General features: G+C 45.5%; 1 protein-coding gene across 5 annotated transcripts in view; it reads left to right on the top strand.

Annotated features, from left to right (window-relative positions):
• The window catches only part of AATK (apoptosis associated tyrosine kinase), a 212,039-nt gene that overhangs the window by 168,754 nt on the left and 16,412 nt on the right, over positions 1-26,873 (top strand). For 4 of the 5 annotated variants that reach the window (XM_072645269.1, XM_072645273.1, XM_072645270.1 and 1 more), the window contains exons 2-7: positions 4,948-5,081; positions 11,833-12,046; positions 17,783-17,862; positions 19,057-19,175; positions 19,500-19,587; positions 24,539-24,672. In XM_072645269.1, coding sequence (XP_072501370.1) covers positions 4,948-5,081; positions 11,833-12,046; positions 17,783-17,862; positions 19,057-19,175; positions 19,500-19,587; positions 24,539-24,672 — 769 coding nt within the window. The remainder of the gene's footprint in view (positions 1-4,947; positions 5,082-11,832; positions 12,047-17,782; positions 17,863-19,056; positions 19,176-19,499; positions 19,588-24,538; positions 24,673-26,873) is intronic. The other variant, XM_072645271.1, reaches the window with a different exon arrangement.

Raw genomic sequence — 26,873 nt, 5'->3', positions numbered from 1 at the left:
TCAGACTGCAGAATGAGATATAAATTTTCAAGCCCAGCCAATTTAGGGATTTGTTTCGCTTGACTCTGCGTAATTTGTTACAAAGCTCTTGTTTTTCTTTTTTTTTTTCCTCAGGAGGATTTGGATAGAGATAGGGTTAGAAGCTATGGATAGTATGAGAGGAAGGAAGGAGGCAAGCAGGACAGGGAGATGAGACCACTGGATAGCCAACTTTTTCAAGAAAGTGAAGTCATCCCAAAGGGAACTCAGATGGGAATTGGGCAATGAAGAAGGGTTGAGAAATTCTTGTCTGTCTGAGTCGGGTAACCATCTGGAGAGGGGAGACAGGGAGATGTATCACCATGGTGATGGCAGGGAAGTAAATGGCCATTTTTGCTACTTCTCAGTATGCTTGTTGATAACTCTGTTTTCTTTTGGGAGCTTTCAGTGAAAGATGTGTGTGTGTATGTGTGTGTGTGTGTGTATGTGTGTGTGTATGTGTGTGTGTGTGTGTTTATACACTCCATGACTCCACCTGTATTCATATATTATAAACTTTCTGAGAGGTTTAGAGAGAATAATTACATGTTACCAGAAAAGCATGAGAAAATGATTTAAAATGTGAAAGGCATCATTTTCTATTGAGGAATAAGCCTGGTATGCCATAGTTGTTTTTTTATTTTGAGGCTAACAGGCAATTGGGGTTAAGTGACTTGCCCAAGGTCATACAGCTAGTAAGTATCAAATGTCTGAGGTCACAATTGAACTCAAGCCCTTCTGGCGGGAGTGTTCCATTTACTGCACCGCCTACCTGTCCCAATGCCATAGTTTTTATCAGGGTGATATTAACTTATGAAATGAATGGACCTGTCCATCACTTACTGCAGGGCTCACTAACCATGTACGAATTGCTCATACGTAGCAATCTGAGTTTTGTCTGTCTAATATATGTTTAATATATAAGGGGTTTGGAGCTTTTCCACATTTAATATAAGTTGGCCTCTCATGCCTGTCTTTAGGGGTTTTGTTAGTCACTGACCTATCTCTGTGTCTGTCCACTTTCAAAAGCAGTGTCCATGGTCTTGTACTCAGGTTGGCAGGGAGGCCTATCTCGAGATGATCTGGCATAAGTGTAGGAAAGGATGTTGGATTAGACATGCAGATAAAAGACTGTTTTAGATCAAACAACCCCAGAGTCTATTGATTAAATAACAGGCTGGACAGGGATGTTGGAGGGTGGGGAAGGGGAAGGGATGTTGTGCCAGAGACAGGAATTCAAGGCCTCTTCGCCTGTAGCTGTTACTAGGAAATCAGCTCAGTTGGCATTTCTGTGTAGTAACAGTGTTGCCCACTGGCCATTTCTGGTATTGCAGACTTCCCAGTCCACACCAAGAACACCAATCCTCTACTCTCTATTTCTCTTCCTGTTCTGGAGACAGGTAGATTCTAGTTTTTTGGTCCTGACTTCCTGCTGCCTATCAGGAGATCTCTGTAATCAGATTCCACACTCATCAATTGTATCTTGTGCTGAGGTACCAGGAGTGTGTCTCCCTGGAGAAGTGACTTTTTATAGGGGTAAGCAGCATTTCTGGGAGTTCTTCATTTTTCTGTCCTACATAATGGTATGATAGAAAGAGCACTGAATCGGGGAGTCCAGAGGCCTAAGCTTTAGTTCCAGTTCTCCTACTAACTTCCTTATATGGTGTTGGTAATTAATTTTCTCTTCTCCGAAAGCCTTGGTTTATTCATCTGTAACATGAAGGAGTTAGATGTTTTTGGGGCCGCATTCAGAATAAGTTGGTTGGTTTTCCTAAGTATCCCTTCGCTTGTGAGAGTACCCAAAAGAGGGGATTCTAAATCTTGAAGGTCTCTGAGGCCTGGCCATAAAAGGATCTGTTGAGGGAACTAGGGACGGGAGGTCTTCAAACAAAGACTGGGAGATCACTTGTCAGATCTATTATTTTGGGGAATTCATTTAGAGGAATGGGTTGTACTAGTCAGGCAAGGAGGTCCCTTCCATCCCTGAAGTTCACTGATTCTGTGACAAAGTAAAGTTCCCTCCTAGCTCTGCCATTCTAGGACTATGGTTCTACTCCATCAGGTTCAAATACTACATTGAAGGATCTGAGGGGATTTTGCTGCTTTCTTTGAGGATAAGGATGGGAGGGAATGGAAGAGCCTTGAACCATGGGAAGTTTTGGACCAAAGTGTGCTGGCTTACCCCTCTAGTGATGCAGTGTGTCATTCTGTCCCTCCCAGTTCTCTTCTCGTTGGTTTTATCCACTACCAAGACTCCTGGAGGTTTGTGCAAGGAAGATGAACCCGGATAGGACTCTGGGACTTTGGTACTTAGCCTACCATGTGATTCTAGGCTATAAGAGTGGAATTTTCCCCAAAGAGGATTGATAGGTAGTTTGTTGGGTTAACCAGCCACTCTTAGTAGATAGAGAGTTAGGAAACTGCAGTGACTTGAACTCTGTTGCCATTGTCCTACCAAATGGCCAAAGGTGCCATTATCTTCTCCATCACCCATGGTCACAATTTTAGAGTCATCTTTGATCTTCCCCTCTCTGTTATCCTAAAATCCAATCAGTCATCTAGTCCCATTCATTCTGCATCCACAATATGGATGAGAGTCAAGTCTTTCACTTCCTTTCCACTCAAACTGTGGCTACCCTAATTCAGACTTTCATGACCTCTTGCCTGGTCTTCCCCCTTCCGTTCTCTCCCTATTCAATCTGTCATTCCTATTTAATCTTCCTAGTGCTCAGATATGATTCTTGCCACTTCCCTGCTCAAAAACTTTCAGGGACTATTTGATACCTGTTGGATTAAATACAAACTCCTTGGTCAATCTGTTACTTAAAACCGTTCACTATCTACATACAGCTTTATTTCCCATGATTCCACTTCACAGACTGAATTCCAACCAAATAAGATTATTAACTGATCTTGCCCTGAACTCTGCTGGCTCAGGTCATGCATCCATGACCTCTCCCATGGCCCAAACATATTCCTTCCCACCTCTCCACAAGTTAGAATCCTTCTCTTCCTTCCAAGGCACAGTCCAGGTGCCACCTTCTGAATCAAGCCTTTCCTGACACCACTCCATTGCCCACTTTAACACTGAACCTGGAGTCAGGAAGACCTGAGTTTAAATGTGACCTCAGCCACTAGCTATATGAACACAGGCAAGTCATGTAATCTCTGTAAAATGGGGCAATAATAGCACCCAACTTCCAGGGCTGTTGGGAGGTAATAATATTTGTAAAGCACTTTGCCAAACCTTGAAGAGTTGTACAGATGCTGAGCATTCTTCTTCTTGTTTTTGTTGTATCTGTTGCTCCTCAAATTTTCTGATTTACAGTGTTTAGATCTCTTCTTTGACCTTATTATACTCTACAGAGCTCTGAAAATTAACTGAGAAAAAGTAAAATAAGTTTATTGATGTACACAAGAAACCTTACAACTTTTTATTTAAAACTCCCCTTTTTAATAAGCGATATGTCCTCCTTTTCTTACAATCGCTTGTTTTACATGATTTAGCATTGACTTCACAGGATTTTGACCTATTGCCTATTTTGACCTATTACCCTAATTACTCATCATGAAACCACCCTTATGGCATTGGAGATTAAGTACAACTTATATAAACAGACGATTTTTCCAAGGCTAGTCATAGCTCATAGCTGGGTTCCCCCTTCCCCAAGCAGGATTTAAATTAAATGGATTCCCAGGTCCTTTAAGCATGGTTATCTCTGTCTTTTGGGTAACTTTCTTCACTTTTTGTGGATATATGGCATTAGGCAAAGGTGTGCTATAGTATTCCATCTCCAGTTGGGGATGTGTAATTTCAGAATATTTATCAGAATTCATCATTGCCTCTGTAAGCGACATGACTTCCAGGCCCACTGAAAATTTAAAAATTCCCCCCAAACACTTTTTGGGTATGGATGCTTTATAGCCTGATGAGAATACCCAGATATGACAGATGTATAGACTTCTTCCATCAAAAGTTTTGTATATCCTTGAATGAAAACGTGAAAAATCATTAGTAAAATTACCTTTTTCCAATCTTTGGTACTCTCTCTAGTCTTTGTATTGTCCTATCCTGTGACATACATTTTTTTTATGGCAATGGTTAGCAGTTTAAAACAGCAACAACTGTCATTCTGGTCATTTTTCTACCTTGAAGACATCGACACTGAATTGCAGAGAAATCATTAACAACTCCTCCAGCTGTCAGGTCCTTCCGAAGGCCTTTGCTTCTTTTCTGAGAACTAATTAGGCTGTCCTTTGTCAGCTCTAGGTTGATTTTTTTTGGTTTTTATTGCACTTAACTTTTGACCTCCACACCAGCAGCTGCTGCAATAATTTTAAAAGTCATTGAAGGGTGCTCTTGAAGAACAACAGTTTTTGCATAATTCCTTAGAATAATGTCCATTCTTCAAAAATCACAGAATTAAAAACGCTACGAAAGAAAGTAATGTATAGCATGAACTATATAGCATTCAGTTTTCAGGTAACTGGCTAAAAGTCAGGAAACCAGCTCAGTAAAGTTGTCCCTGGTCAGGGTTAGAAGCTCTGAGTCAGCCTAGCATTAGTAGAAGCATGCTTGCCGGACCATTGTCACAAAGTGAAACCATATACCCATTGTTTGTCCTAAGTGATTCACACACCTCTATAATTCACTGTAACCTATATCACACTTAGTAGTAGATGTGACACATCCCCCAGATAGAGTGTAAGGTCCTTGAGGACAGGAATTTGTGTTGCTTTCCATATTTGTTATTGATGTATGCAAGAATATTGAGCAGTGTCTTGCACATAGCAAATGATTAATAAATGTTTATTGATTGAAGTTGAATTGAATTGGTCTCTTGGGAATGGGCCTAGAGACTTTCCATCTTTTGTCTCAACCTCATTGTGGTAACCTCTTCTCTCCCTGCCTTTGATCTTTCCTTGTAGACGGAGCCCCACTTAGTGAGCTGTCCTGGTCCTCATCTCTTGCTGTGGTGGCTGTTTCTTTCTCTGGACTTTTTACCTTCATCTTCCTCATGCTGGCTTGCCTGTGCTGTAAGAAGGGAAACATCGGGTTCAAGGTAAGGCATGGATTGGACTTCATCCATGGAAGAGAGAGATGAGTTTTGTAGTGATAGATGAGCCTAGACCAGGTCCCACTGCCTGCCAGAGATACCATTCACATTGGTTTGGAAGCCTTACAGGGTTGGGCCTGCCTTCTTCCTTCTGCAAGCAGCTCAAAGAGGACAATGTGAATTGGTGAGATTGGTTAGTGTGAGGAGATTGATAAGGGTGAATGCCAGCCAGTGGATAATGAATTGAGCCTCATGCCTAGGAACATAGCTTCAGTGACCCATCGCAAAACCTTGGAGTAATCTCAGGCCTCCTGGCCCTCTTTTCCTTTCCCTAACTCTAGTTTTGCTTTGTGGGTATGCTATCCACTGGCCACATTTTGTGGCAGAGGTCTGTTATTGGCATATTCTCCAAAAACCTTATTGAAGAGCTCTAGCTTTTCTGATGCAGGATGTGGTCAGAGCAGGTCCAGGCAGTTCTGTCAGTGACCACAAATACAGCTCTTGCCTCTGCCAGCTGACCTACTCTGGTAGAGGTGGGTGAGAGCTTGAATGGTGTGACAGGATCCATCCTCATTGCCAAGAATGTTCACATAAAAGCCTTCAGTCAAGCTGACCTTGAGTTCAAAGATACCCATCTTTGAATCAAAGTGCCCATCTTGGCCTGTGGAAGGTAACAAAGAAGGATTCAGAGATACACCCATACACTCATACACCCATACACCCCCATACAGAGCATCCTTGAGAGGAGAGAGGTGTCATATGCTAATAGTCCCCAACCCTTGCTGGTTCCACTGCTGAGCATCTTGTCAGGAACACCTGACACCACTTGGGTGGCCGTAGTCTTAGTTCTCCAAAGCTCTCATCCTCTTTCCATCTTTGTGCCCATATTGATTTTCTATTGAAGCTGGTAGAGACTTTTGTGCCAATGATGCTTTTAGAGATACTGATAATTTATAAACATAATAATAACACAACTCCAATGAATTACCTCTCTATGGAATCACTCATTTGAACCTACAACTCCTAGTGTGGGAGTATTGTATGTAAAAACTATTTCTGATGAAGTTTTAGAGTTTTCTCAGTTTCCTGCATTGATCTCTTTGTTAAATTAATAGAGGCAGTGCCCCATACTGTGATGTCTATGGTCTGCTTGTTGGAGGGATTGTTTGGTTGCTTGAGCCTTATAGATTATAAATCAGATATCAAAACCCTTTTTTACTTAGAGATTTATCATCTCTGATAAATCACAGCACTGTAAGGAGAGAAAAGCCTTGATCTTGGTATTTTAGGCATATGGCCTTGGGCAAGTGACTTCTCCAAGGATCAGTTTCCTCACCTTTAAATGGAAATAGTATTATCTGCACTGCCTAATTCCTAGGTTTATTGGGGGGCAATGGGTATGAAGGCATTTTGTCAGCACCAAGTCACTTTGCAAATGTGAGGAATTATCCTTGTAAATTCTAGGAGGTTTAAGGGCCTGGAAACTGAACAAAAAGTCCTTGGAACTGTCAACAATTCCATTCAGTAAACATTTGCCTACTATGTGCCAGACACCCTGTGAAGTGCTGGGATACAAAACGAAGCAAAAAACAGTACCTGCCATAAAGAAGCTTACAATCTAATAGGGGAGACAACCTGGCAACAAGCATACACAAAGCAAATTATATAAAGGATAAAAAAGAAAAGAGGGAAGGCACCGGAATTAAGAGAGGCCAGGGAAGGCTTCCTATAGAAAGTGGAATTGTGGTTGGGGCTTAAAGAAGTAGTCAGAATGTAGGAGGGAAAGTGGTCCAGGAATGGGGGAGAGCCAGAGAAAGTGCCCCGGCAGGGGCATCACTAGCACATACCCAGGACTCCTTGAGCTAAACCTTTAGACTCTGAAGGTTAGAATCAAAGCTGAAATTCCTGATGCACCTCTGATTCTGATGGTGTCTTTTGATTTGAGTTAGCCTAATTCACTGAGTTAATAGGATCAAATCACCATTTCCCAAAGGGAATCTAGTAAACAGAATCCACAGTACTACTAATAATTATTATAAGAATTGGGAATACCTCTCATTTCTGGGGCATTTCTTCCTTTCAGGGGGCTCCTCCATGTGGTTATTTCATGAGGAATCCTCTCAGTCTTTCAAGGTAGAGAGAGCAGACATCATTATTCTTACTTAAGTAGAAGACTACTTAAGTTCCCACCTTTTTATAGGTGGGAAAACAGAGGTGAAAAAACTCCTCAGAGATGGAGAGTGATAGACTAACTCCAAGGTGAAGGGACTTCCTAAAGTGACACAGCCATTGTGGGTCTTGAACCTCCAAACTGCTTCTGGCTGCTCTGCTTGGATACCACAGAGAGGTGAAGTGATTTTCCCATGGTCACATAGTCATCATGAGACCAGCACTCATGGTCTGCCACCCCTAGCTGCTCTCCCATTACTTCCCTGTCCCCTCTGTTCTCTTTCCTCCTGACCTCTTTCTACCCTTTCTTCACCCACCTCACACCTCACCAAAGGACTCTGCCTGGCACAGAGCTGACACCTCTCACCAGAACAATTCAGTAATGCTGGGTATTGCAGCAAGATGAAATGCTCTGGCCCCAGGCCACTCTCAAAGGGTGGGAGTCTCTGACCTCACAGGCACAGAATGTGCTGGAGAAAGTGATCCTCCCACAATCTTTGGGATTTTTGTGGAGATGCCTGGCAATAGGTTTGCAACACCAGCTGGTACAGAGGGGAAAGAAGTGGAAAATGAATGGGGAGTCAACCAAGGAGTGTATGGTAGGGGGGGGGGGGCCCAGCTGGGTAATGCAATACAGTCCTGTCCTAGCTTTATCCTAAATACCCCAGGATAACAGAGTTCCACACACTGAGGCTTCTCCTGCCCTTCTCCTACCAGTCCTGACCCCTCAGAAAATGCCAGATGGAGAACTGGCTTTGGGGTGTGACTGCTTCCTAGAGAGGCTCCCTCCCAGACACTGCTGGGTTCCCCCCAAGGCAGCTCAGCTCCTTGAGCTTCACCCTACCATTCACTTCTTTAGGGCCATGGGTGGGCAGCACAGCTGTGCTGGAGCCATCCCTAGGAAGAGGGAGCAATAATCATGCTGTCCTATCTGATTACCTATCTGATCATCATCTGATCTCTCCACAGCACTGTCAGGTAATTAGGTTTGTCAGGAAGCAGCCCCCCCTTCCCCCCTTTCACCCTCAGGATGGCCCCAGAGCACCAGCTCCTTCCAGGGCACTAGTTGGAATTCCTATTTCCTTAGGAAGTGGTTACAAGAGCTCTCTCTGGTATGGAAAGGGGATAGGCTGAGAGGGTGACCTTGTTTTTGGACTCAATGCAAGGTAGGATTAGTCAGGGAAAGGGGTTGGTTTTTAAATGGATTGAAAGTGTTTTTGCAAATCCTTTGGTCTAAGAGGTGGGAGGAAGGAGTGAAAGAATGATGAGGGATTTCGGCAATCTAAAAGTAAAACATCAATAACAATTCAATTTCTTTTTTCTAAAAAGTGCTGGTGAATGTGCTCTGCCCCTGTTGGTAGAACTGGAGTGCTAGGAATGGAGGAGAGTACGTACTGACTGTGGTGAGGGTTTCTGGCCCCTGCTATCTATCAGGCACTCTCCTTAGGAGCAGGTGTGGCAACAGCCACAGTGTGCTTGGTATTCCTTCTGCCTTGGATTGCCCAACCTCAAGCTTTTATATAGGACTGAGCAACTCCCTGTAAATGGGTGGAGTGGAGAAGGGTTGCTGAGTTGGCTGTCCCAGCCCAAGGGTAAAGGTCTAATCTTCATCTGGCAGATGGCTGGGGTAGGTGGCATGGGACTGGGGAGTCCAGGGTGGGGGGTGAGTCTGGTCTGCAACAAGACTTCCTTCTGGAACTAAGGTATGGACTCTCTATCCTTAGGGAGAGTTAAGGGGTAGGGGGCAGGAGGTGAGGAGTGAATGAATGTGAAGGAGCGAATTGATGTGCTAAAGATTTTATAACTGGAACTAAAGGGACTTTCTCTCTCTCCTCCATTAACCTGAGAAGTCCAAGGGTTAGGTAGGATTGAGCTGAGTTTCTGGGTCCTCCCAGTGGAGATAGTTCACATCTCATATGGGGCTGCTGTGACCTCCAAGGAATTAAGTTTAAAGAGGGAGATAACCTTGCCCCCACTCCCTCTATCCCTTTCCTTGTTTAAGTGTGTGCAGAGATTTGATTTATTCTCCAATTCTATTGGGAGAGGAGAAAGGGAGCAGAAATCCTGGGAATGGGAGCCATCCATGTGGTTGATGCACAGTCCTCAGGACTCTAGGAGCTTAGAGATGTGCATGTACCTGATGTGCATGCTTGTTCACTCACATAGAGGCTGTTACACAGGTAGTAATAGAAGATAGGTAAGGAAAACAACCTCCCATTTTCTTTGTAGGGAATTACAGTGTTTAAGGGTAGATTGAATTCAGGAAGAAACTGCCCGGCTGAGGATTCTTAGAAACCTCCTGGTGATACTTGGCCTCTGTCCTTCCAGGCTAGGCTGGTTGAAGGGCCGTGGTAGGTGGATGTGAGGAGTGAGCAGGTGACCTGCTGGTTCTTTAGACCCTACACTAAGCCAGTGAGGTAGATAGGTGCTGTGGGTGTTATGATCCCCATTTTTCAGATGAGGAAACAGATTCTCAGAGAAGTTAAATGAATTTCCTTCTTTCCATTTCTGTGTCTCTTTCTTGTGGAGAAAATGATAGTTCTTTGACATGAGGAGTGCAGCTTAGACCGGAACCCAACTGAAAGGGAGTAGTCTTTGGTTTGGGTGTAGAAGGAAGAAAAGTGAAATTATTCATGTTTGGAATCCAGTGGACCAAAGAGTCAGGGAGAGAGACAGAGAGAGACAGAGTCAGGGAGAGACAGAGACTTGAAAGAGAGACAGACAGAGAAAGAGAGAGACAGACAGAGAGAGAGAGAGATAAAGAGAGAAAGAGGTCTATGTTTGAATACTGAGCTTCAATCAGAGTTCCTAAACCTAGGGTCTATAGACCCTACTGTAAGAGGTCAAGGTCTATGGATAGATTTCATGGAATCTGCTAACTTGGGTGGGAAAAAAGAGACCTATATTTCAATATAATTGATTTCCTTTGTAACTGTATGAATTTTATTTTATTTACTTAAAAACCAAGTTTCTAGACCAAGTTGATTTGTTGAGGATTTCTTGGAGGCTCAAGACAAAAGTCCCCACAGGGGTTGTTTGTTTAGTTGTTTTTAGTTGTGTCCAACTTTTTGTGACTCTTCTTGAGGTTTTCTTGGGCAAAGATACTGGGGTAGTTTTGCCACTTCCTTCTCCAGCTTATTTTTACAGATGAGGAAACTGAGGCAAACAGGGTTAAGTGACTTGCCCAGGGTCACACAGCTACAGCTAGTAAGTCTCTGAGGCCAGATTTGAACTCAAGAAGATGAGTCTTCCTGACTCCAGGATTCTGCCTAGAGGGGTTAGGAGGACTGTGATAAATATAATGTCCATGGTACTTAACACCTTAAGGACTATCAGATTTGACCTAAAGTTTTCCAGCTAGGGCTTAACATGAAATTTCTCTCTCTCTATCTATACAGTCACTGGTTCTTTGTTAAGAGGCACTTGGATCAATATAACCAGCCTCTCCTCTCCTCCCAACCACGCTCACTGCTCTCTCAAGCTATGGGGCTCTCCCTGAAAAGCAGAGTACTCTGCCAGGGCAGTCTGACTCAACCTGTCTGCCTGCATAGCTCTGCCATCCCTAGCCAGAAGCATTTCCCTCCTCCCTGACCCCACCTATCCACCAAGGTAGCTTGGGGCCACAGGACAGACTAGGCAGGGACACTGAGGAATCTGATTCAGGAGAATGGACTGATGTAGGAGGTGGAGTCCCCTGCGACCCATGGAACACTCCTGAGTAAGCTCCATGCTTGTGTTTTGTAATATTTTCTCTTTGTTTCTTTAAAACAGAGGTTCTTAACTTGGGGTCTGAGCAACTCTTTAAAAAACAGCCTTGATAACTGTATTTCAATATAATTGGTTTTCTTTATAATCTTGTATATTTTGTATAGTTTAAACCATTATTCTGAGAAAGGATTCATAGGCTTTACCAGACTGCCAAAGGGGTCCATGACCTCAAATAGTTAAGACCCTCCTGCTAAAAGTAGGGGGTCCTCTAGTGTGTTAGAGTTGGTGTCTCTGAGCCAGAGGTATGAACTAGATGTTGGCAAAGTGCGGTGTAATGATGTGATGAGCCCTTTTCCCATACATCCTCTGCTTCCCAGAGCAGACAGTCCAAGGCCTGGGACCTGTGAGGACTTTGGGGAGTGTCTAGTGCCTTTGACTGGGAGGGGAAGAATAATGGAACAGGGGAGGGAAAAGGAGCAGGAGAGAGAGTGGGAGAATTGTGTGTGTTGGGGGGTGATGGTGGATGGGGAGAGGAGAGACTGCAGAAAACGTCTGGAAGAAGCTTTATTTGCCTTTTTGCTAGGAGGGGTGATCCTGACCTCTTAGACCCGACAACAGGGGCAGAACAAAGGCAAAGCCAAAGAACTGGTGATTGCAATAACATAGCCCAGAGGGGCAAGCAGGGCGGGATTAGCTGTGGGTGTGAGGAGCCTGCCAGTGGGTGTAAGGGAGGGGAGATGGTACAGCTTTCTGTATGCAGTCAGTGGTCAGGACCATGGAGGGCACCTTTCAGAGAAGTGGGGCCATCCCCACCACTTTTTTTTTTTTAACTCACTGCCTATCTGTCCATCCCTCCATCCATCTGACTGACCCATTGCAGGAGCCCCCAGGGAACCCTGGATCAGGATCCACGGCTCACGGGAGGTCTCCGTCTCCGCTTCCCCCCCACCAGGAGTTTGAGAATGCCGAGGGTGACGACTACACCACCGAGTTCTCCGTGCAGGGGTCTCCGGCCACGCAGAATGGCCCCGAGGTGTACATACTGCCCCTCACTGAGGTCTCGCTCCCCATGGCCAAGCAGCCTGGGAGATCAGGTTAGTCTTATATTAAGAACTTGGGGTCAGCCCTGAAACTGGGGGACCACCTATTTCCCCACCTCCTCATCCACCTACCCCCACATTCTTACCCTAAGACTTGGAAGGGATTAGAGATTGTCCTCTGGAATGTAACTGAATTGAGAAAAAAAAATATGGTCTAGGTAGGCAGAGGTCTTGTTGGAAACTTGCATGGGAACCCTTTGATCAACACACTCTGTCCTTAGGATCTTTATCATGAAGCCTACTTTGCCTGGCTACCTTCCTATAAGTGTGACTTGACCTGTTGGTGGCCTTTCAATTTCTTAGAGAATTCTAGACTTTATTCTATATCATGGTAGAATACTAGGACTAAGGGTCAGATTGCACAAAGAAAGCTTTGGGTGGGCCTTGGGCCCTCCTGGGCAGTGGCAGAATTTCTTGATATGAGTGTTGTGCCCTACTTCCCTGGAGCACTGTCCCTGGCCAACCTGATTCCTGTTTCTAAGAGGATGCACAAACTTGACAGCTGATGTTAAGTTAAGCACCCTCACCCTTAACTCTCTGGGAGTAAGCTCGGGAGGGTCCTAGAATAGGAACAAATGACCTCAGACAGTAGGATCTCAGGGTGATGTATATAGAGGTCTGCCTATCCTGGATCCCTTTCCTTGACTTTGAGGCAGGGCTTCAGTGGGGTCTGGCCTATCCTAGAGGAACCCCCAGAGCAGCTGTCTCTTGTGCTTTTTTGGCTCCTGGGATCCCTGAGGAAGACAATGTATTAAGGGTCCCTGTTGTCTTTAAGACTACAGGACTATAAGGGCTAAGTGATCAGGTCATACTACTATAAGACTTAGAACTAGAGGGAGCCTTAAGAGATCATTTAGTCTAGGGATAGGGAACCTGTGACCTCAAGGTCACATGTGGCCTTCTAGGTCCTTAAGTGCAGGCCTTTGACTGAATCCAAACTTCACAGAACAAATTCCCTTAATAAAAGAATTTGTCCTGTAAAACTTGGACTCAGTCAAAAGGCCACACTTGAGGACCTGGAGGGCCACAAGTGGCCTCAAGGTCACAGGTTCCCCACCCCTGATCTAGTCTAACCCCTCATTTTACAAGTGAGGAAGCTGAGGCCCAGAGAGTCAGTCTTTCAAGTCCATCAACAAGCATTTATTAAGTATTTTTTATGTATCAGGCACCGTGCTAAGGGCTGAGGATACAAAGAAAGGTAAAAGCAAAAATCAACAAACAAAAAAAATCCTTCCAAAAACTCACTGTTCTCAAAGAGAAAACATTTCTAATGGGAGAGACAAATCAATGATTTTTCCAAGGCCACACACGTAGTGAATAACAGGGCTGAAATTTCAAGCCAGGTCCTCTGATTCTAGATTCAATGGTTTTGTCCTTATGTTATACTGCTATGTAAAAGCCCTTTGCTTCTCTGGGGCTCTCCTTTTTAGAGAAGCAGAATGGGCACTGAGATCCTGGGCACTGCCAGCTTCATTTCTTCTGGCACAGGACCACAGTCTTTCACAGTTGTGGAGTGTAAGAGGGAGGAGAAACATACATCCTTCAGGTGCTTCTGCACAGACTCCTTCCTCTGACCCCCCACCAGAAGAGCACTTAAGGTTTGGGAGAGATGGGTAGAAGATAGACCTTTCTGTGTCATTTCTGCCAGCCCTAGTCTCCATTGGAATATTCTAGTTAGAACTGAAAAAGACCCCTTCCCAGTGCCAGCCAGTTTTCCCCTTGCCAACCAGGTGGCCAACTAAGAAAGATCCATGTGTAACCAAGACTCAGAAGGCATACCAGCCTTAGCCTCGTTGCTCCTATGTGGCTGGAGCTGATGTGTGGCTATGCATCTTGCAGAAGAAAGTTGGCTCTCCCACTCTCTTTCTCCTTTGGCCCAGAACCCAAAGTTATATCAGAAAAGAAGGAAAAAATCTCTGCCTGCCCAGAAGGGTCAGGGTTGGATGTTTAGATATAAAGGGAACAGAAGGAAAGTTTGGGGTTAAAGTCGAAGCTACATTTTGTGTCCTCATCCTACTAGGAAGACACTTTAGGATATCGGGGTGGGGTGGGGGTGGGGGAGAAGCAAGACTTTGTTCCCTTACTGTTGAGTGGCACTCACCCCAGCTCTGTGCCATCCTGTGACAACCTCTGGACCGAGCAACCCAAGAGGCCCTGGAGCTTCTTCAAGTTCCTTGGACTACTGGAAAGAAGGCAGAACCATTCCTACCTTATTTCTTCCCCTCCTCCCAAACTCCTACCCCACCCAACGATTGTGGACATGAGCCCAGACCAACCACACAGCCCTGGTTAGCCATTGTGCCCGGACAGGGCAGCTCGTCCACACACAGAGGCTCTTTTTTTGTGTTCTGTGAGCCTTATGGGGTGTGGGACCCATGAATCTGCCCTTTCAGCCTGAGAGGAGTGGGTGGGCCGGAAAGGGGGCTGGGGGCTTGTTCCAAGTGGTGCTTTGTAATTTGGGGAGTGAGGTGGGGGGAGTAGGTGTGGGTGGGAGAACAAGGTACTTTTTCACTGTTTCTTCTGCCAGGAGGCTGGATTCTTCCATCACAGTGGGAAAGGGGCCAGGGTTGGGGCTGGGTAATAATACTCCTAGGACTGAGACTTGCCCTGACCAGGCTCCTCATTCTCTAGGTGCTCTCTGTATCCCACTCACTGAATACTGAGGGTTCGTGCAGGTACTGTAATGACCCTTGCTCTCACTGAGTTTCCCTTTTCTTAGATACTGAGCAAACGCCTCAACTTGCCTCCCCTAGTTCTGTGGGGTCCATCACCATCCTTGAGCCGCCAACCATGGTTCAAGACCTCTAACCATCTGTAGGAGGTTGATCTAGTTTACTACCTTCCCTAAATTGGGGGCAAGGCTGTAAGACTCCAATTAACGCTCCAGAATAGAGGTGGGATAGGGGGTTCATAGTCAGAGCAGCCCCTTCCCCATGACTAAGGTTGTCTGAGGGTTGCATGATATATGTGAAGTGGGATATAGGAGCAGAGTGTGGGGGTGAAAAAGAGAGATAGCCAGGTTTTCCTAAGTCATCTACCCTCTGGACTTTGGGAGTATAAACCTTCCAAGGGGGACATTCTGATCTCCAAGTTGAGCTGGCTGGTAGGGGTTCTGAGGGGCTCTGTGTCAGGCAGCTGTTGTCAGCGTGATAAGGAGGCTGTGGGCAGGAGCAGATGATTTAGGCTCATCTCCCACCTGTCCTTCCTAAATTTAGGCCACAGGTTCTGAACTTGGATGGGAAAATTTTTTTCATCTCTATTTCCACCAACTTCTAACTGAACTTGGGCATTTCCTTCAGTTATGCATAAAAAAAATTTATTCTGAGAGGGGGTCCATAGATTTCACCAGATGGCCAAAAGGTTAAGAACTTCTGCCCTAAGGCACAGTGTGTGTGCCCTCCTCAGTCTCTCTCCCTAAAGGAAAAAACAAGGACAAGGGTAACAGACTCCCCAAATCCTTGCCCACCCTCCCCCAACTCAGGCTTGGCTCCAAGTTATCTCTCTGGCACATAACAGGAACTTCTAGAAATTTCAGTTGTGATGCCCCTTCCTTTACTCCATCACCCTGCCCCTCCCTTTGTCTACTTAGAGTTTCCAGGAAAATGAAAAAAAAATGACTGAGTCAAATGCTTGCCCATAGGAGAACCCTCTCCCGTGCTAGGGAACCCTAGGACCCTTCACTGAAAGAAGGCAAGACTCTGAAGCTGAGGTCCTCTAGGACTTTTTAGGTATAGCCCCTACCATCTGAAGAGTAGTCCCTGAGCAGGCAGGGAAAGAAGAGATCAGAGAACTAGAGTTGGAAGGGACTCAAGGCCATTGAGTCCAGCCCCCTCATTTTACAGATGTGGGAACTGAAACCACAGAAAGGAGATCAGAAATCCCATATCTGGTCTCCAAGGGATTTGAACTCAGGTCTTCCTGACTCCAATGCTCTATCCACTAAGCCATGATGCCTCGTTATATCTAATAATGACAGAAGTAATGGTAATACCTAGCATTTATATAAGCTTTGAAGTTTGTAAAGCAAGCACTGTTTACGTGTTAATGCATTTGATCCTCACAATAATTCTGAGAGGGAAGGATTATTATTTTCCTCATTTTTGCAGATGGGGAAATTGAGACAGAGAGAGCTTAATTAAGTGACTTCCAGGGTCACAAAGCTAAGTGGCTGGGGCAGAATTAAAACTCCAGTTTTCCTGACCCCTGAGTTCTGCATTCTAGCTACCAAGCTAGACTGCTCCAGTCCAAGATGATTCCTGACCACCCAGCTCCAGTCCCTACTCCCTGCCCTTGACAGGTGGGAAATCTAAGGAAGAGGAAGGAACTTGATCATGGTTGATCTCACCCTGAGACTAGGACCCAGGTACCTGAGTCACACAGGTCTAATACTCCAACTCTTTATTTGCCTGCATCTTGAGGGAAGAGTCCCCCCTTTCCCCTTTTTATAAGGTCCTCCAAGTATGTTGTTCTCTCTCTCAGATTAACTTTAAGAATGAGCTTTAGAGATCAGTATATATGAGACCTGCTGCCTTTCCAACCTCCGCCCCTGCCGTGCCCCACCTTGGTTCTAGAATTTCTTGAAAATCTTTGAGCAGTTATGGAAATTCTAGGATTGAAGGTCCATTTAGGAGGGATTCCTTAGCCAAGGGGCAGGTTTAAGGAGTTACACTTCCTCAACTCTCTTCTCGTTTTTGGGACCTGGGTCCTTGAGGTCTAATTGAGGTGAAGGGTTTAGGAAAATGTCTCTTGAGGGGCCTGGTGTCTGATTCCTGAAGGGAAGATTAGTACAGTCCACCCTACCCTCCTTCTTCTTAGGCAAAGATGCCCCAAGAAGAGGCTTGAAATCTCCAATGTTCCCCCCTCCCCTCCAGTAAACAAGGGTGATGTGTGTGGGAACAGAATTTGGAGCATGCCAGGAAGAGCTAGAGGGAGTCAGGGCAGATACCAGGGTCCAGCAACCGGCCCCTTCCCTCAGGATTGTGCCGGGTGCGGCCACCACTGACCTCACCCAGGCCTGGTTTGGGGTGGGAGGGAGCCCAGGGGAGAATGGGGCCAGTGTGTCCCGTGTAGGGCTGTGCCAAGCAGTCCCCAACAATAGGCCTTTGGTGGGGCTGGAATGTCACTGCAGTGATTGGGTTGGAGGAATGTCAAAGTGTTCCCCATCTTTCCCGCCCTCTGTCCTCCTACACTGGGGCAGGAGGGGGTGGGTGGGCAGCATCATCAGCAACTTGCCCAAACAACACTGTCTGCCTGATGCTGCCCACTTAGTGGGCTCTGGACTTTGCCATCTTCTGCATTCAGTTGTTGGGCTCTTACCCTCACTCCGATCCAAGCTACTCGCCCTTCTGATGCCATGCTAGGATGCCTAGAATAGCTCCCTTGATACTCCATCTCCCAGGGCATCTAGCTTTCTTTCTTTAGAGGCTATTGCGGTCACCAAGCAGCAGGAGATTCTCAGTGATTCTGAGTGAACCCTGGCCAGTCTGTGGTCACACTGGGAGCCTCCTAGACGTAGACCCTCTTTCCTGGGTGACTCCCAGGTCCTCCTGGCTTTCTTGGGGCTCTCTCAAAGATACAAGGGCAGCATCTATTTTGGTGTCATTCTTCTTGGGCCCACCTACAGTGGGGCTCCTGAACTAAGGTCGAGTGGCCAAAATTGGATGGTGCTTGTTGAAGAGAAATTGAGCGGGTTGTGAGGGGACTCACTGAACCTAGCCTACTCTGTTACAGTTCAGCTGCTCAAGTCTACAGACCTGGGACGCTACAGCCTCCTGTACCTGAAGGAGATTGGCCATGGCTGGTTTGGGAAGGTGAGTTCTTTTGGTTCATGCTTTAGCTTTCTCTTTTTCCTCCCCCTCAGGACTCAATGTTTCCTAGAGGGAAGATGTCACAACCTTAATAGTAGAGATGCAGGCATTTGACTTAGGATAGGGGCTAGGTAATTCCTTAAGAACCACAGAGCATGCTTTGTCAAAGGCTGTCAAAACATTTTCAGTCTATTTCCTCAGTGGCCCAGTACCTTCCCTCTAGATTTGGAAGTGAGGAAACAAGAAAGGATTGGAGAATCTTATCCTGAGGTTCTGCAGTGAGTCAGTCAACAGTACAGCCTGGTTCCCTGCATGTCCACACATTAGGGTCTCTGTACTGCCCCCAGTCTAAGTTCTGACCCTGGGGACACCCAACGTGGGGCCCCCTGAATCAGAGTTGCTCCTTAGAGTAGGATCCTTAATACCCTGCTGTCTGTGCCTTTTACCCTTCTCTGGGGGACAGGTAGGTGGCCCCATCTTGGCAAGGCCTATGAACCTGGCCTGGGCCTGGGACTCCAGCTGGTGAAGGAGGTAATTCTGAGGGATGCAGGCGCTAGACTTTGCAAAGGAATCTCAGGACTGTGTGCCCCTGGCTCTCAGCTCTATTATTTGCCTCCTACTTTGCCCTGCAGACCTTCATTAAAATCTGTCTCCCCCACCTGCCTCCCACCCTGGGGTTGAGGGGAATGCAGAGAAGTAGTTTGGGAAGGGGAGCTACTAATCCCTTAGGGAGGAGTTGATAGAAGAGCCCCCACCCCCAAGTTCCATGGTAAAATGCATTGGAGCTCTCCCTTGAGTCCCTGGGTGGAGAGGACCCAGGGTAAACCCAAGGCTTGGTAGGTGGGGTGGTTTCAGGTAGGACAGGAGGTAGAAGGAAGGCCTTCCTAGGAGGTCTGGGTAAGTTGAACAGGTTGCTGCTCCCCCAGAGAGTTCATGTAAAAGAAGTCCCCAAAGCTGGAGTGCACTATCCTTCTTACAGCCAGGACCTAGATGGTAGCTCCCAGCCAGACGGGGCATTATCCAGAGGTCCACTTCCAATACAAGTTGGTCTTAAGAAAGGAGCAGGACAGTGGGCTCCCTGGGCTGGTGCTGCTCTTTGCTCCAAGCCTTCTTTGCCCAGCAGGTGAGCCCCTCCTTCATGATAGGGGGTGGGAGGGGGGTGTGGGTGGGTGACGACCCTGTTTCCTGCCCATGCAGGTGTTCCTGGGTGAGGTCAATTCGGGCATCAGCAGCACCCAGGTGGTGGTAAAGGAGCTGAAAGTGAGCGCCAGCGTTCAGGACCAGATGCAGTTCCTGGAGGAAGCCCAGCCATACCGGTAGGTGGAGGCAGCTGTGCCTAGCTGACCAGCCCCCGACAAAGACAGAGTAGAGGGGGAGATGGTGGGGCCTAGAACCAGCATCACAGATGGCTTTGATCCTAGAAGAGAAAAGGAGTAGTGGTGATATCCAAGCAGGTACCAGCGACATCTGGTGGACAAAGAGGAATCCCAGGCTCACCCAGAGAGTTGGGATGGGGAATGTTTTTCCCTCAAGGCTGCATGTGGGGTCCTTGGTAGTCCGACCCTTAGTCACTAGAGCTCCAGGTCTGGAGCATCCTTTTCCCATTTGCTGCCCCAGTGGAACTCATCCTTTCCCCACAGGGCTCTTCAGCACAGTAACCTGCTTCAGTGCCTGGCCCAATGTGCAGAGGTGACACCGTACTTGCTGGTGATGGAGTTCTGTCCACTGGTGAGTCAGGGGTTCCCTGCTCTGCTTCTCTCTCTAGGTTGGGGGCTCTTTGCCTTTTTTCATAGACCTCTTGGCAGTCTGGTGACGCCTGTGGACCTCTTCACAGAACAATATGATTTTTTTGGGGGGAGGCAAGACAATTGGGGTTAAGTGACTTGCCCAAGGTCATACAGCTAGTAAGTATCAGGTGTCTGAGTTCAGATTTGAATTCAGGTCCTGACTCCAGGTTCAGTGATCTATTCACTGTGCCACCTAGCTGCTCCTACAATATTTTTTTAAAAGCATAAAATAAAACATAGGAGATTACAAAGGGAACTAATTCTCTTCAGATATTATTAGCAAAAAGATCAGTTCACATACCTCAGATTAAGAACCCTTGGTCTTTTTCTTGGGGTAAAACTCTTCTCTTTTGCTTTGGTCCTTGGTTTGGAGCAAGGTCAGGAACCACCAGATAAGACCAAGTTGATGTCTGTATTCATGTGGGGACTTGGTTCTGCAGATTCAGTTTGGGGGGACCAATCCATCCTGGGACTTTCTTGGAATAGATGCTCCACTTATTATAACTCTAAAAGGTCTAGAGAATTCTGGTTACATTGATTTGGATTTGTAAGACCAGTTAAGAGGGCCCCGCACCTAACCAGACATTCTCTGCAGTGTCTTGGATCCCCAGTCGGTGGAAGCAGACCCTTTCCAATGGGAAAACTTGGAGTGGCACCAGTCACGGTCTAAACCCTTCAAGCCCAGCCAGAATTAATCTGGCCATGCAGTGAGTGGTGGGGCTTTTCCACAGGTTCCTGGGAGCTTGTCTATTATTGCTAGAGAATTTCCTTGGCCCTCTAACAAAACATCTATTGTTTGGTTTTGGGGTGGGGACACTATCCCTCTTAAAGTACTCACAGCCATGTTTGAGTGATTTTCAGCCATGTGGGTTCTCCCTTCTCCCCATTATTTTGTTGTATCACAGTGTTGTAAATCAGAAGCAAACATTGTACTGTATTATGAATGACTTATTAATTAGATCACCCCAACTGTTTATGCAAGTTACATAAGAACCAAAATTGATAAGATAGTTCAGTCCCCTTATTAAATTTGTATTTCTGAGTGTTCAAATAGCAGATTACATCTCTTTGAGTTTAATTTCAGTACAAGGTTAGATCTTAGTTACCTGTATGTACATTAACCACTTTGTAAAGTATCCCCAGAAAATGTTTAATTCAAAGGCAGCTGAGAATCACTTAGATAAGACTTGAGCTCTTAATCCAGCCTCACATTCCTACTGAGTGCCCTTAGGTAAGTCACTTAACCTATCTGCCTCACTGTCCTCATCTGTAAAATGGGGGTTATAATAGCACACCCAAGGGTTATGATGATAATCAAATAAGATAATTTGCAAAGTGCTTTGCAAATCTTAAAGTATTAGCTATTATTTTTATATAACTCTTGATCTAGGCAGCTAGGTGTCACAGTGGACAGTGCTGAGCCTAAAGTCAGGAAGTCTCCTGAGTTAAAATCTGGCCTCAGGCACATGCTAGCTGTGTGACTCCAGGCAAGACACTTAACCCTGTTTGCCTCAGTTTTCCCATCTGTAAAATGAGCTGGAGAAGGAAATGGCAAACCATTCCATTATTTTTGCTAAGAAAACCCCAAATGGAGTCACAAAGAGTCAGACAGGACTATAACGACTGAAAACAACAAGAATTATGAACTCTGACACCAGGAGAAAGAAGGGAAAAAGTATTCGAAGCAGAGAGAAATGGAATGGCTAAAAGTGTGCATGATATAATTGGTGCATCATCTGGACCAAAGTGAAAGGTAGGATAAGGCTTATAGAAAACAGGGTCAGAGAAACAGGAAGGTGAAATTGTGAAAGGCCTTAAATGTTAGACTTGGGAGTGTAAACGTTGTGAGCAGAATTCTGTATACATAAAAGAAGTGTTTTAGAAAAAGAAGCACAACCTTGCGCAGGGAATTGAAGTGTCCAGCAGGAAGAACAGGTAGAAAGCTATCACGATGGTCTTAAGCAAAAGCTGATAAAGACCTGGACCAAGGATAGTGGCAGTGATAAGAGAGGAAAGGGAGGACCCCGGGTTTTGGATTAGATGCTGTTTGTGTGTACATGACTGTTCATTTCCACTGCAACTTAAAAAGCAATTCTTGTTTGGATTTTTTTCTTATACTCTTAAGAAATCAGTAAAATCATATATAAAATTTTGTGGCACTTTTAGGGTTAGGAGTTGGACAAAGGCCTATCCGTCTTTTGCTCATAACTAGAGAGGGTTTCTGCTCCTTCACATTCTAGGAGTAAATCATCTCTGCTGCACTGCAGGCTTCCTCAGTCTAGTGTGGTGCAACAAAAACTACTTTACCTCAGGTTCATGGATTTGTTATCCATGATTAGTATTAACCATTATTAGTAGAGATTACCTATGGAATTGTAAGCTAAAGAAAGATTATTTTAATGTGAAAATTTTTATGTTTTTTTTAAATTACATGTAAAACAACACCCATTCTGATTAAAAACACTAGAGAGCATAGGAATAAATGGAATTTTTCTTAAAATGCTAAGTGTTCGTCCTTCGTTGCTGAAGAAGACCATGCCATCACAGAAATAAAAACCATATGCAGGCTTTATCTGTAATGGGGATAAACTAGAAGCCTTCCCGAGAAGCTCAGAGTTGAAGCAAGGATGCCCATTATCACCATTATTATTCAAGAAATGTTAGCTATAGCAATAAGAAAGGAAAAACCAATAGAAGGAATTAGAATAGGTAACAAGGCAGCAAAACTATTGCTCTTTGCAGATGATATGGTGATATACCTAAGAAATCCTAGAGAATCAATTCAAATTACATGTAAAAACAATTTTTAAACTTTTTTTAAATTTTGAGTTCCACATTCTCTCCCTCCCTCCTATTCCCTCTCCTAGAGACAGTGGGTAATTAGATATAGACTGCACATATGCAGTCATGCAAAATATATTTCCATATTGTTGTTTAGCCTTTTCAGTCATGTCTAACTCTTTGCAACCCCATTTGGGGTTTTCTTGGCGAAGATGCTGGAGTGGCTCGCTATTTCCTTCTTCAACTCATTTTGCAGATGAGGAAACTGAGATAAACAAGGTTAAGTGACTTATTCAGAGTCACACAGCTAGTAAGTATCTGAGTCTGGATTTAACTCTGGAAATTGAGTCTTCCTGACTCCAAACCGGACACTCTATCCACTGTGCCAGTTAGCTGCCCTATTACCATATTAGCTGTGTTGCAAAAGAAAACACAGAACTTGACCCCACCCCCCACGTCCCCAAACAAAACAAAACAACCCAACAAGAAAAATAAAATTTTTTTAAAAAGGTATTCTTCACTCTGCATTCAGACTCCATCTGTTCTTTTCTCTGGAGATAGATAGCATTTTTCATCATAAGTCCTTTGGAATTATCTTGGATCATTATATTGCTGAGAATAGCTAATTCTCATTCACAGAAGCTGATTTTTACAAATTTTAACAAATATCCTGGATCTGCCTAATTTTAACGAATACAGTATCTAAATGAGTGTTGTCTTCTTTAAAGTAATCACCATCAGCATTTACTCATTCATTCCTCAAATGTTGGCATTACTCAGCACATTCCCAGAACTGTGGAGTCAGAAGACTTAGATCAAAATCTTGCTGATATTTATTACTTGGGCAATCTTGGGACAGCCACTTAACTTCCCTGGGTCTCAGTTTTCTCATCTGTAAAATAAGAAGGTTCAATTAGGTGGTCTCGGAGGACTTTTCCATTTTGAGGTGTCTATGTTCCTGTGACCTTGAGAGCAGGTGTAATGAACCACACCGGGAGATCTATCACCCTGTTTCATAGTCTTGGATGCCAGGACAGCCTGGGCTTGGGTTCCTTCCAATGCAGAGATGTTATGATTCGGAAATATTTGAACCTTGTGTGTCACGGTCATGTCACAGGAACATGGAGCACAATAGATTCAGAGAGTAGTAGATTCATCTGAACTTGAACACTTCTTACTGTGATCTCTTAGTCTGAGATGTCTCAAAGCAGACGCCCAGCCGGGCCATTTTCCACTTGTCTCGGTCCCCCACAAAGTATAATAATAATAATGGTTATATATTATTGTTGTTGCAATAATATATTATCTTATTGTATATTACATAACATATTATGTTATGCAATACATTATTATATAATATATACTATTCTGTATTAATATAATATGACATATAATATATGTTTTGCATATATATTATTATTGAAGCACTTGTATAGAGCTTTTACAAATATCTTGTTTGAACCTCACAACCTCTGTGAGATATGGCTATTATTATCCTCCTTTTACAGATGAGTAAATTGAGACCAAACAAGGTTAAGTGACTTGCTCAAGGTCATATGGCCAGCATCTGAGGTGGGATTTTGAACTCAGGTCTTCCTGGTTCCAAGTCCAGGGCTCTAACTACTGTGCCATATAGCTGCCTGTTTTCATGCTCGTATCCACCTGACTTGAGTTCCTTTTCTGGCCAAGATCCTCCCTCTAACCCAAGGAATTGTTTTGTTTTTTTTCTTCCTCTTCTAGCTCCCAATTCTTACTCTTGGTTTAGGCTCAGCCCTCTACTATGTTCTCCCTTCATTGAAGGTTTTGTTCTGAGGTTTTTCTTCTTTGGAAATAACTTTTTCCCCTGACTGCTTCCCCTTTAAACTCTCCCAGGATCCAGACTTTGTCTTGGAGGGACCCGAAGGGCATTTCTCATTACCCTTTTTAGCCCTTAGTAGCTTAGTGCATTGTCGAATACTGTAACGATATTCTAATGTTATCCTGGCCCAAAGGCAGCTTGTCGGATGGATAGTAGGAGCTCTGTGTTCACTCCCACTGGCCTTGGCTCTCCCCATCCCTACGTGCCTACTCCAGGAAGCTGGGAACATAATTCTGGGGTCACTCTTTGGCAGGGAGACCTCAAGGGTTATCTGCGCAGCTGCCGAGTGGCAGAGTCCATGGTCCCGGATCCCCTGACTCTGCAGCGGATGGCTTGCGAGTTGGCATGTGGAGTCCTTCACCTACACAAGAACAACTACGTGCACAGGTAAGCTGGAAACTGGTACCTTTCCATGGCTTCAGGTAGAGGGCTCACATTGATAGTGCTGGTGGCAGCAGGAGTAGTGGAGGTGGGGAGGCAGGGGCCTCAGATAGTGGTTTGGTGAGCCTGCTGCTTCTCCTCTCCTAAGCTGGGGGATTTGATTCTTTACTGTCTAACTAGAAAAGAGATTGGGGAGCCAAGAATTATCATCTGCCATTCTCCCTACCTCTGATGCCTGCCTTTTTCTGCTTTCCATTTCTTTCCAACATATTCTTTTCTCCCCTGCCCTATGAACTGGGGGAGAATTTGCTCTGGATGTCACTAGGTTGTACGTGGTGGCCTGGGTCCAAGGTAATTGCCAAGCACAGACTTTTCCTTCTCAGAGATTAGGTCCTCTGTGTTGGGTTAGCTCACCCCTTCTGGGATTTGTCCTCTGCTTGTTGAGGGTGCCGCTGGACAGACTGGGGAAGGAACAAGTTGAAAAATGAAGGATTTAGGCTAGACAAAGGAAGGGATTTCCTGACAGCAAAAGCTGCACCCCTTTGGCTCTGGTGGAAAGCTGTGTGGGGCTGGGTTCTCTAGGCTTTTAAAAGCAGGCTTGAGTCCATGGAGCTGGACTGGCTTAGGATGGGGTTTTACCTCAGGGCTGGTAAAGGTTGAAGTCCCTAAGGCCAGCATTTAGAACTGAAGACTGTCAAATAGAGTATCCTCTTCATTCAACAGATGAGGAAAGAGGTCCAGAGGTGGGTAGTGACTTGCCCAGAGTCACAAATAGTAATGGAGCCAGGGTTTGAATCCAGGTCTTCTGACTTCAAATCCAGTGCTCTGTTCCATGATGCCATGCCCCTGCCTACCACCCTGCCCTGCCAGCTCGAGGATTCTCTGATTCTGATTCTTCCAGGATGCACGAGCAGCCATGGGGCAGCCTCTCCCCCAAGCACCACTGCTCACCTTGGCCTTCCTCCCCAACAATATCCTGATGCTGAGTGAGCGGCACACAGAGACTCCAGCATCAGTGATTTTGTTGAAGAGGGTGGCTGCCAGCTTCTTCCTGACCTGCACTGCCCCCTCCCCCCTGAGGCCTGTCCTGGGAGCAGGAAGAGGAGTTCCACTCTTGGATCCTGCCCCCACACCCAGGATATGCTGCTGCCTGGAACCCTGCAGCTTGCTTGGAGCATGGCGGCCTTGGAACATCCCAGCTGGGAGGCCGGCTCCGCACCCCTCTACTCTCCCTACCCAGCCACCATCCCAGAACCTTTGCCCTTCACCCGCATGTCTCTTCAAGGTGCTATAGTTTTGTCAGTGAAAATCTTGTAGCCTCTGATCCAGACCACCATAGACATTCCTTTGCACACAAACTGGTTTTGGCCAAGGGCAGCAGGGGAGCCTGTCCCTCCTGAGTAATCTCAGCCTCTTCTTCCATGGGTCCTTTGCATAGGACAGCAAACTGAACAGATTTTAAATTCACTTCCCTCCCTCCCTTCCTTCCTTCCTTCCTTCCTTCCTTCCTTCCTTCCTTCCTTCCTTCCTTCCTTCCTCCCTTCCTTCCTTCTTTCCTTTCTTTCCTTCCTTCTCTCCTTCCTTTCTTCTCTTTCCTTCTTTCCTTCCTTCCTTATTTCATTCCTTCCTTCTTTCATTCCTTCTTTCTTTCCTCTCTCCTTCCCTCCCCCCCTCCTTCCTTCCTTCCTTCCCATTTTGCCTGAATAAATGACCAATGCCATGGCCAAAAGGCAGGCAGAGACCAGGTACAGCTGAGCAGGCCACAAAGCCTGAATAATGGGAATCAATGGATGCTGCCCATCTCATTTAGCATTTGCTCCTTCTCCTCCTCCTCCTCCCCCTCCTCAGATATCCTTTCCCCACTCTGCAGTGGGAAATATACATCTTGTATATATTTTCAGGACATCCTGAACAAAAGAACACTGATTAGGCTGCCCTAGAACTGGGTCCCTGCCTTAGTTCTCTAGGGGATCTCTTCCCCATCCCACTCCTGTCTGTAGGCAGGGTGGTCTGCTGGAAAGAACCCTAGAATCTGTTCCCGGCTCCATCCTTGACTCATTTTGTCAGGGCTTAACCTTTTCAGGCCTCATTTTGCCCATCTGCAAAATGGAGATAATTATCTCTGTTCTTCCAGGGAAGTTGTTGGGGAATGGGGGTATAAATGAGATACATGCTCTAGGAAAAGAAATATGGTGTAAATAGGAATG

Source organism: Notamacropus eugenii, chromosome 2 (genome assembly GCF_028372415.1).
Source record: "Notamacropus eugenii isolate mMacEug1 chromosome 2, mMacEug1.pri_v2, whole genome shotgun sequence".
Classification (NCBI taxonomy): Eukaryota; Metazoa; Chordata; class Mammalia; order Diprotodontia; family Macropodidae; genus Notamacropus; species Notamacropus eugenii.
Note: the sequence above shows the minus strand (reverse complement) of the source record. Positions and strands in the feature narration are given on the sequence as shown.